This window comes from Pseudophryne corroboree, chromosome 2, assembly GCF_028390025.1.
Source record: "Pseudophryne corroboree isolate aPseCor3 chromosome 2, aPseCor3.hap2, whole genome shotgun sequence".
NCBI lineage: Eukaryota > Metazoa > Chordata > Amphibia > Anura > Myobatrachidae > Pseudophryne > Pseudophryne corroboree.
Window position 1 is genome coordinate 1,182,315 of NC_086445.1, and position 11,233 is coordinate 1,193,547.

An 11,233-nucleotide genomic window follows, 5' to 3' on the forward strand; every position below is an offset into this window, starting at 1 on the left:
TAGGAGACTGACATATTATGTATTACTGTACATGTGATATATAGAGGTCTCTGTATATAGGAGACTGACGTAGTCCTGACATAGTATGTATTACTGTACATGTGATATATAGGGGTCTCTGTATATAGGAGACTGACGGTCTGTATTACTGTACATGTGATATATAGAGGTCTCTGTATATAGGAGACTGACGTGGTCTGTATTACTGTACATGTGATATATAGAGGTCTCTGTATATAGGAGACTGACGTGGTCTGTATTACTGTACATGTGATATATAGAGGTCTCTGTATATAGGAGACTGACGTGGTCTGTATTACTGTACATGTGATATACAGGGGTCTCTGTTTATAGGAGACTGACGGTCTGTATTACTGTACATGTGATATATAGAGGTCTCTGTATATAGGAGACTGACGTGGTCTGTATTACTGTACATGTGATATATAGAGGTCTCTGTATATAGGAGACTGACGTGGTCTGTATTACTGTACATGTGATATATAGAGGTCTCTGTATATAGGAGACTGACGTGGTCTGTATTACTGTACATGTGATATACAGGGGTCTCTGTTTATAGGAGACTGACGGTCTGTATTACTGTACATGTGATATATAGGGGTCTCTGTATATAGGAGACTGACAGTCTGTATTACTGTACATGTGATATATAGGGGTCTCTGTATATAGGAGACTGACATATTATGTATTACTGTACATGTGATATATAGAGGTCTCTGTATATAGGAGACTGACGGTCTGTATTACTGCACATGTGATATATAGGGGTCTCTGTATATAGGAGACTGACGGTCTGTATTACTGTACATGTGACATAGGTCTCTGTATATAGGAGACTGACGTGGTCTGTATTACTGTACATGTGATATATAGAGGTCTCTGTATATAGGAGACTGACATAGTATGTATTACTGTACATGTGATATATAGGGTCTCTGTATATAGGAGACTGACATGGTCTGTATTACTGTACATGTGATATATAGAGGTCTCTGTATATAGGAGACTGACGGTCTGTATTACTGTACATGTGATATATAGAGGTCTCTGTATATAGGAGACTGACGTGGTCTGTATTACTGTACATGTGATATATAGGGGTCTCTGTATATAGGAGACTGACGTGGTCTGTATTACTGTACATGTGATATATAGGGGTCTCTGTATATAGGAGACTGACATATTATGTATTACTGTACATGTGATATATAGGTCTCTGTATATAGGAGACTGACGTGGTCTGTATTACTGTACATGTGATATATAGGGTCTCTGTATATAGGAGACTGACATGGTCTGTATTACTGTACATGTGATATATAGAGGTCTCTGTATATAGGAGACTGACGGTCTGTATTACTGTACATGTGATATATAGGGGTCTCTGTATATAGGAGACTGACAGTCTGTATTACTGTACATGTGATATATAGAGGTCTCTGTATATAGGAGACTGACGTAGTCTGTATTACTGTACATGTGATATATAGAGGTCTCTGTATATAGGATACTGACATAGTATGTATTACTGTACATGGGATATATAGAGGTCTCTGTATATAGGAGACTGACGTAGTCTGTATTACTGTACATGTGATATATAGAGGTCTCTGTATATAGGAGACTGACATAGTATGTATTACTGTACATGTGATATATAGGGGTCTCTGTATATAGGAGACTGACGGTCTGTATTACTGTACATGTGATATATAGGGGTCTCTGTATATAGGAGACTGACGGTCTGTATTACTGTACATGTGATATATAGGGGTCTCTGTATATAGGAGACTGACGGTCTGTATTACTGTACATGTGATATATAGGTCTCTGTATATAGGAGACTGACGTGGTCTGTATTACTGTACATGTGATATATAGGGTCTCTGTATATAGGAGACTGACATGGTCTGTATTACTGTACATGTGATATATAGAGGTCTCTGTATATAGGAGACTGACGGTCTGTATTACTGTACATGTGATATATAGGGGTCTCTGTATATAGGAGACTGACGGTCTGTATTACTGTACATGTGATATATAGAGGTCTCTGTATGTAGGAGACTGACGGTCTGTATTACTGTACATGTGATATATAGAGGTCTCTGTATATAGGAGACTGACGTGGTCTGTATTACTGTACATGTGATATATAGGGGTCTCTGTATATAGGAGACTGACGGTCTGTATTACTGTACATGTGATATATATGGGTCTCTGTATATAGGAGACTGACGGTCTGTATTACTGTACATGTGATATATAGAGGTCTCTGTATATAGGAGACTGACGTGGTCTGTATTACTGTACATGTGATATATAGGGTCTCTGTATATAGGAGACTGACATGGTCTGTATTACTGTACATGTGATATATAGGGGTCTCTGTATATAGGAGACTGACGGTCTGTATTACTGTACATGTGATATATAGGGGTCTCTGTATATAGGAGACTGACGGTCTGTATTACTGTACATGTGACATATAGGTCTCTGTATATAGGAGACTGACATAGTATGTATTACTGTACATGTGATATATAGAGGTCTCTGTATATAGGAGACTGACGTAGTCTGTATTACTGTACATGTGATATATAGGGTCTCTGTATATAGGAGACTGACGTGGTCTGTATTACTGTACATGTGATATATAGGGTCTCTGTATATAGGAGACTGACATGGTCTGTATTACTGTACATGTGATATATAGGGGTCTCTGTATATAGGAGACTGACGGTCTGTATTACTGTACATGTGATATATAGAGGTCTCTGTATATAGGAGACTGACATAGTATGTATTACTGTACATGTGATATATAGAGGTCTCTGTATATAGGAGACTGACGTAGTCTGTATTACTGTACATGTGATATATAGAGGTCTCTGTATATAGGATACTGACATAGTATGTATTACTGTACATGTGATATATAGAGGTCTCTGTATATAGGAGACTGACATAGTATGTATTACTGTACATGTGATATATAGGGGTCTCTGTATATAGGAGACTGACGGTCTGTATTACTGTACATGTGATATATAGGGGTCTCTGTATATAGGAGACTGACGTGGTCTGTATTACTGTACATGTGATATATAGGGTCTCTGTATATAGGAGACTGACATGGTCTGTATTACTGTACATGTGATACATAGAGGTCTCTGTATATAGGAGACTGACGGTCTGTATTACTGTACATGTGATATATAGGGGTCTCTGTATATAGGAGACTGACGGTCTGTATTACTGTACATGTGATATATAGGGGTCTCTGTATATAGGAGACTGACGTGGTCTGTATTACTGTACATGTGATATATAGAGGTCTCTGTATATAGGAGACTGACATAGTATGTATTACTGTACATGTGATATATATGGGTCTCTGTATATAGGAGACTGACGTGGTCTGTATTACTGTACATGTGATATATAGAGGTCTCTGTATATAGGAGACTGACGGTCTGTATTACTGTACATGTGATATATAGGGGTCTCTGTATATAGGAGACTGACGGTCTGTATTACTGTACATGTGATATATAGGGGGTCTCTGTATATAGGAGACTGACGGTCTGTATTACTGTACATGTGATATATAGGTCTCTGTATATAGGAGACGGATGGTCTGTATTACTGTACATGTGATATATAGGTCTCTGTATATAGGAGACTGACGGTCTGTATTACTGTACATGTGATATATAGGGTCTCTGTATATAGGAGACTGACATAGTCTGTATTACTGTACATGTGATATATAGGGTCTCTGTATATAGGAGACTGACATAGTATGTATTACTGTACATGTGATATATAGAGGTCTCTGTATATAGGAGACTGACACAGTAGAGTAAATTTACTATGCGTCTCTAATAAAAGCTATTGTGTCTAAAATGATTTGGCCGGTGGTTCTAAAGGGGCAATTACATCCAGACACAACGGATAATTAATATAATTGCCCCTTTAAGACCACTTGACGACCCGCTTTAGACACGGCGGCTTTGATTAGAGCCGTACAGTAACTTTAGCCCGGTGCTATTATGTTTACCATGTAATAAAGTGATATATACACTTGTATAGCAACACTGAGGCAGTCTCACCTGATGCTCAGATCTCAGACTGTCTCATTGGCTGGTCACTTCTCCTGCAGACAGTCCTTTCCTGGGAATAATCTCAAACAGCGGTCCCTCATACAAACAGTCTCACAGATCTCCTGTATGTCTCTCAGTGTCAGAGAACAGTCTTATAGCTGTACAGAGACAGCTACAGGGAACAGAGCCCTTGTTAGATACTCTCTCTCATACTAACAGGACCTCTGGGTGCACTCTCCTCTCTCTCTCAAATGCTGGATGTCTCTGGGTGCACTCTCTTAGATGCAGGCTGTCTCTCTCAGATGCAGGATGTCTCTGGATGCAGTCTCTCCTCTCACATGCAGGCAGTCTCTGGGTGCTCTCTCTCAGATGCTGGATGTCTCTGGGTGCTCTCTCTCAGATGCAGGCTGTCTCTGGGTGCTCTCTCTCAGATGCAGGCTGTCTCTGGGTGCTCTCTCTCAGATGCAGGCTGTCTCTGGGTGCTCTCTCTCAGATGCAGGCTGTCTCTGGGTGCTCTCTCTCAGATGCAGGCTGTCTCTGGGTGCTCTCTCTCTGATGCAGGCTGTCTCTGGGTGCTCTCTCTCTCTCAGATGCAGGCTGTCTCTGGGTTTCTCTCTCAGATGCAGGCTGTCTCTTTCAGGTGCAGGCTATCTCTGGTGTCTGTCTCTCAGGTGCAGGCTGTCTCTGGTATCTGTCTCTCAGTTGCAGGCTGTCTCTGGATGCAGTCTCTCCACTCTCATGCAGGCAGTCTCTGGGTGCTCTCTCTCAGATGCTGGATGTCTCTGGGTGCTCTCTCTCAGATGCAGGCTGTCTCTGGGTGCTCTCTCTCAGATGCAGGCTGTCTCTGGGTATCTCTCTCAGATGCAGGCTGTCTCTTTCAGGTGCAGGCTGTCTCTGGTGTCTGTCTCTGGTATCTGTCTCTCAGTTGCAGGCTGTCTCTGGTATCTGTCTCTCAGGTGCAGGCTGTCTCTGAGGTGTCAGACCCTCGGTGCTGTCTCAGGCTGCAGTCTAGTATGCCATATAAGACGGTCTCTCTCTAATCTGCTGTCTCTGGTGGGAGGAGACTCCCTGACAGCCGGAAATGGCGCCGCCATGTGTTGGTTGGCGGATTGGATTTACTTCCGGTGTGACGTCACGTGCTGACAGCTGTAATGGCGGCGCCCAGAGCGGTCACCTGAGAGACGGAAACCCCGGGCAGCAGCATGGAGGGGGAGCAATTGCGCAATGTGAGGGCAATTCATACTTGCCTGCCTGCCCCTCTCCATGAGGGAGAAAATGCTCTGTTCCTGGACTTTCCTGGTAATGTATGATTGCCATCACCTGTGGTGAAACAACTTTCTTATCAATTACTAGCTCACCACAGGTGATGGCAATCATACATTACCAGGAAAGTCCAGGAACAGAGCATTTTCTCCCTCATGGAGAGGGGCAGGTAGGCAAGTATGAGGCAATTATATCCCTGTACCTACCCCGGGGAGGGGGCATCTCTATCCCCGTACCTACCCCGGGGAGGGGGCATCTCTATCCCCGTACCTACCCCGTGGGCATCTCTATTTCTGTACCCACCCCGGGGAGGGGGCATCTCTATCTCTGTACCCACCCCGGGGAGGGGGCATTCCCTATACACATCTATATCCTATCCCTATACACCCCGGGAGGGGGCATTCCCTATACACATCTATATCCTCTCCCTATACACCCCGGGGAGGGGGCATTCCCTATACACATCTATATCCTCTCCCTATACACCCCGGGGAGGGGGCATTCCCTATACAAAACAAATCTATATCCTATCCCTATACACCCCGGGGAGGGGGCATTCCCTATACACATCTATATCCTATCCCTATACACCCCGGGGAGGGGGTCCCCCGGTACAGACGGTGCCCGGCAGTGTGTATGATCCTCTGTGTGTAGCTTGTTGCTGACATTGGTGCAGGCAGCTCCGTGGTGCACCGGTCAGTGGCTTCCCTCTGGTGTAGCTGATGTTATGTTCCCCTGAGTGTGTGCAGAGGGAAGCGCTGTCTGTGTGTCCTCTGTACTGTCTCATGGGCTGGTGGCTGCCTGCTGTGTAATGACACCTACCTGGCCGGGGGTTACTGACGCCTCAGTATCGCACAATGTCAGTGATTTGTCATTGTTTTCTCTCCAGCTGCGCGATTTCCTGCTAGTGTACAACAAGATGACCGAGCTCTGCTTCAGCCGCTGCGCCAAGAACCTCAACTACCGATCCCTTACCATGGACGAGGTACGAAGCCTGGCTCATACACCACTATGGGGTCTGTGTATTAAGCCTTGGAGAGAGATAAAGTATCAGCCAATCCGCTCCTAGCTGCCATGTCACAGGCTGAGTTTGTAAAATGACAGCTAGGAGCTGATTGGATGGTACTTTATCTATGTCCACTCTCTCGCCAAGGCTTAGTAGTAGTAGTAGTAGTAGTAGTAGTAGTAATAATGTTATTTATATAGCGCTCTTTCTCCAGCAGGACATGAGGCGCTTTACAGACATCAGAAACAACGCACATAATACAGAGGATCTGAGTAATACAGCAATATATCAGCAACACAGACATAACAGAAAACATAATGCATGATTGTTGTAGGCATTTTGGGTAATCGCGTCCAAGGGTTGTGTATTCCACCCTCACAGGGTACCAGGTGCGGCAGCCATGTTGGGCGCACTTCAAAGGTTACACTGTGGGAGGTGAGCCATACAAGGGCCCAGCGCATATATGGGAGAACTGGCACTTATGTATGTATGTACTAATAGTATGATGTACCCTGTGTGTAGGGCGCTATGGCAGGGTGTGCAATCAGTGGAGGTACACATTACAGGAAAAGCACACGGCGGGGTGGAAGAGAAAAACAAACCCACAACAACAGGGAAGATAAAGAACAATTGCAGATAACCAGTGGCAGCAGGAAAATTGGGATAACGTTATTTTGATAAGATCAGAGTACGGGTGGGTGTGAGAATGTGGGGTCACACGCAGGACCACTGGAGGGTATGAGAATGTGGGGGCACACGCAGGACCACTGGAGGGTATGAGAATGTGGGGGCACACGCAGGACCACTGGAGGGTATGAGAATGTGGGGGCACACGCAGGACCACTGGAGGGTATGAGAATGTGGGTGCACACGCAGGACCACTGGAGGGTATGAGAATGTGGGGGCACACGCAGGACCACTCGATGGTGTGAGAATGTGGGGGCACACGCAGGATCACTGGAGGGTATGAGAATGTGGGGGCACACGCAGGACCACTGAAGGGTATGAGAATGTGGGGGCACACGCAGGACCACTGAATGGTATGAGAATGTGGGGGCACACGCAGGACCACTGAAGGGTATGAGAATGTGGGGGCACACGCAGGACCACTGGAGGGTATGAGAATGTGGGGGCACACGCAGGACCACTGGAGGGTATGAGAATGTGGGGGCACACGCAGGACCACTGGAGGGTATGAGAATGTGGGGGCACACGCAGGACCACTGGAGGGTATGAGAATGTGGGGGCACACGCAGGACCACTGGAGGGTATGAGAATGTGGGGGCACACGCAGGACCACTCGATGGTGTGAGAATGTGGGGGCACACGCAGGATCACTGGAGGGTATGAGAATGTGGGGGCACACGCAGGACCACTGAAGGGTATGAGAATGTGGGGGCACACGCAGGACCACTGAAGGGTATGAGAATGTGGGGGCACACGCAGGACCAATGAAGGGTATGAGAATGTGGGGGCACACGCAGGACCACTGAAGGGTATGAGAATGTGGGGGCACACGCAGGACCACTGGAGGGTATGAGAATGTGGGGGCACACGCAGGACCACTGGAGGGTATGAGAATGTGGGGGCACACGCAGGACCACTGGAGGGTGTGAGAATGTGGGGGCACACGCAGGACCACTGGGGGGTATGAGAATGTGGGGGCACACGCAGGACCACTGGAGGGTATGAGAATGTGGGGGCACACGCATGACCACTGGAGGGTGTGAGAATGTGGGGGCACACGCAGGACCACTGGAGGGTGTGAGAATGTGGGGGCACACGCAGGACCACTGGAGGGTATGAGAATGTGGGGGCACACGCAGGACCACAGGAGGGTATGAGAATGTGGGGGCACACGCAGGACCACTGGAGGGTATGAGAATGTGGGGGCACACGCAGGACCACTGGAGGGTATGAGAATGTGGGGGCACACGCAGGACCACTGGAGGGTATGAGAATGTGGGGGCACACGCAGGACCACTGGAGGGTATGAGAATGTGGGGGCACACGCAGGACCACTGGAGGGTATGAGAATGTGGGGGCACACGCAGGACCACTGGAGGGTATGAGAATGTGGGGGCACACGCAGGACCACTGGAGGGTATGAGAATGTGGGGGCACACGCAGGACCACTGGAGGGTATGAGAATGTGGGGGCACACGCAGGACCACTGGAGGGTATGAGAATGTGGGGGCACACGCAGGACCACTGGAGGGTATGAGAATGTGGGGGCACACGCAGGACCACTGGAGGGTGTGAGAATGTGGGGGCACACGCAGGACCACTGGAGAATATAAGAATGTGGGGGCACACGCAGGACCACTGGAGGGTGTGAGAATGTGGGGGCACACGCAGGACCACTGGAGGGTGTGAGAATGTGGGGGCACACGCAGGACCACTGGAGGGTGTGAGAATGTGGGGGCACACGCAGGACCACTGGGGGGTGTGAGAATGTGGGGGCACATGCAGGACCACTGGGGGGTATGAGAATGTGGGGGCACACGCAGGACCACTGGAGATGTCCCTGCTGAGCCTGGTCCGGGTCTCCCCACCTCACCTTTATAACTAGCCACTACATATTCTAAACACTGCAGCGTCCTAAAGGACTGGCGTCCTGACCTATACTGAATAAATATGTCTACAGACACATGTTGATCCTGATTACAGCCCCCTTCCCCCACACAGCAACCCTCCACCTCCAGCAAAAAGTGCTAATCAAATCTAACAAATGTGAGGTCAGTAAACCCCACTCTCTCACTGTAAGTACATAGACCCCATACTGTATGTCTCAGAATCGCATGTGGTTCCAGGCCTGGGGCTGTCTTGTTACACATTCCATATGTCACCGCGTTTGATTCCAGGCAACGCTCAGTCTTTTAGTTTAAGCACATAGTATAAGGACACAGACAGTGGCGCTGTGTGTATTGCATGTGGCAGTGGCGCTGTCAGTGTGTATTAGGTGCGTGTGGCAGTGGCGCTGTTGGTTTGGCTGTCCATTCAAAATGAATTGCTAATATCCAAATATATTGGTCTGTATCAGGGCAGTAAGTGTAGTTAGCGCGCTGCTGGTGTCTCGGGGATAAGATGCTGATGTGACATAGATGGGTGTGTAATCGGGGTTGTAGCTGGAGCAGTAAGTGTAGTTAGCGCGCTCCTGGTGTCTCGGGGATAAGATGCTGATATGACATAGATGGGTGTGTATCGGGGTTGTAGCTGGAGCAGTAAGTGTAGTTAGCGCGCTCCTGGTGTCTCGGGGATAAGATGCTGATGTGATATAGATGGGTGTGTATCGGGGTTGTAGCTGGAGCAGTAAGTGTAGTTAGTGCGCTCCTGGTGTCTCGGGGATAAGATGCTGATATGACATAGATGGGTGTGTATCGGGGTTGTAGCTGGAGCAGTAAGTGTAGTTAGCGCGCTCCTGGTGTCTCGGGGATAAGATGCTGATGTGACATAGATGGGTGTGTATCGGGGTTGTAGCTGGAGCAGTAAGTGTAGTTAGCGCGCTCCTGGTGTCTCTGGGATAAGATGCTGATGTGACATAGATGGGTGTGTATCGGGGTTGTAGCTGGAGCAGTAAGTGTAGTTAGCGCGCTCCTGGTGTCTCGGGGATAAGATGCTGATGTGACATAGATGGGTGTGTATCGGGGTTGTAGCTGGAGCAGTAAGTGTAGTTAGCGCGCTCCTGGTGTCTCGGGGATAAGATGCTGATGTGACATAGATGGGTGTGTATCGGGGTTGTAGCTGGAGCAGTAAGTGTAGTTAGCGCGCTCCTGGTGTCTCGGGGATAAGATGCTGATGTGACATAGATGGGTGTGTATCGGGGTTGTAGCTGGAGCAGTAAGTGTAGTTAGCGTGCTCCTGGTGTCTCGGGGATAAGATGCTGATGTGATATAGATGGGTGTGTATCGGGGTTGTAGCTGGAGCAGTAAGTGTAGTTAGCGCGCTCCTGGTGTCTCGGGGATAAGATGCTGATATGACATAGATGGGTGTGTATCGGGGTTGTAGCTGGAGCAGTAAGTGTAGTTAGCGCGCTCCTGGTGTCTCAGGGATAAGATGCTGATGTGACATAGATGGGTGTGTATCGGGGTTGTAGCTGGAGCAGTAAGTGTAGTTAGTGCGCTCCTGGTGTCTCGGGGATAAGATGCTGATATGACATAGATGGGTGTGTATCGGGGTTGTAGCTGGAGCAGTAAGTGTAGTTAGCGCGCTCCTGGTGTCTCGGGAATAAGATGCTGATGTGACATAGATGGGTGTGTATCGGGGTTATAGCTGGAGCAGTAAGTGTAGTTAGTGCGCTCCTGGTGTCTCGGGGATAAGATGCTGATATGACATAGATGGGTGTGTATCGGGGTTGTAGCTGGAGCAGTAAGTGTAGTTAGCGCGCTCCTGGTGTCTCGGGGATAAGATGCTGATGTGACATAGATGGGTGTGTATCGGGGTTGTAGCTGGAGCAGTAAGTGTAGTTAGCGTGCTCCTGGTGTCTCGGGGATAAGATGCTGATGTGATATAGATGGGTGTGTATCGGGGTTGTAGCTGGAGCAGTAAGTGTAGTTAGCGCGCTCCTGGTGTCTCAGGGATAAGAGGCTGATGTGACATAGATGGGTGTGTATCGGGGTTGTAGCTGGAGCAGTAAGTGTAGTTAGCGCGCTCCTGGTGTCTCGGGGATAAGATGCTGATGTGACATAGATGGGTGTGTATCGGGGTTGTAGCTGGAGCAGTAAGTGTAGTTAGCGCGCTCCTGGTGTCTCGGGGATAAGATGCTTATATGACATAGATGGGTGTGTATCGGGGTTGTAGCTGGAACAGTAAGTGTAGTTAGAGCGCTCCTGGTGTC

At 47.9% G+C, this 11,233-nt stretch overlaps 2 protein-coding genes across 4 annotated transcripts in view; one reads left to right on the top strand and one right to left on the bottom strand.

Moving 5' to 3' along the window:
• Positions 1-5,214, bottom strand: part of ARFIP2 (ADP ribosylation factor interacting protein 2) — a 157,915-nt gene extending 152,701 nt beyond the window's left edge. For all 3 annotated transcript variants that reach the window (XR_010196544.1, XM_063950778.1, XM_063950776.1), the window contains exon 1: positions 4,137-5,214. The gene's annotated coding sequence lies outside the window, so the exon portion shown is untranslated. The remainder of the gene's footprint in view (positions 1-4,136) is intronic.
• TIMM10B (translocase of inner mitochondrial membrane 10B) overlaps positions 5,191-11,233 on the top strand; it is a 47,062-nt gene continuing 41,019 nt past the window's right edge. Inside the window, exons 1-2 of the mRNA XM_063950779.1 lie at positions 5,191-5,353; positions 6,280-6,375. Coding sequence (XP_063806849.1) covers positions 5,330-5,353; positions 6,280-6,375 — 120 coding nt within the window. The 5' untranslated portion in view covers positions 5,191-5,329. The remainder of the gene's footprint in view (positions 5,354-6,279; positions 6,376-11,233) is intronic.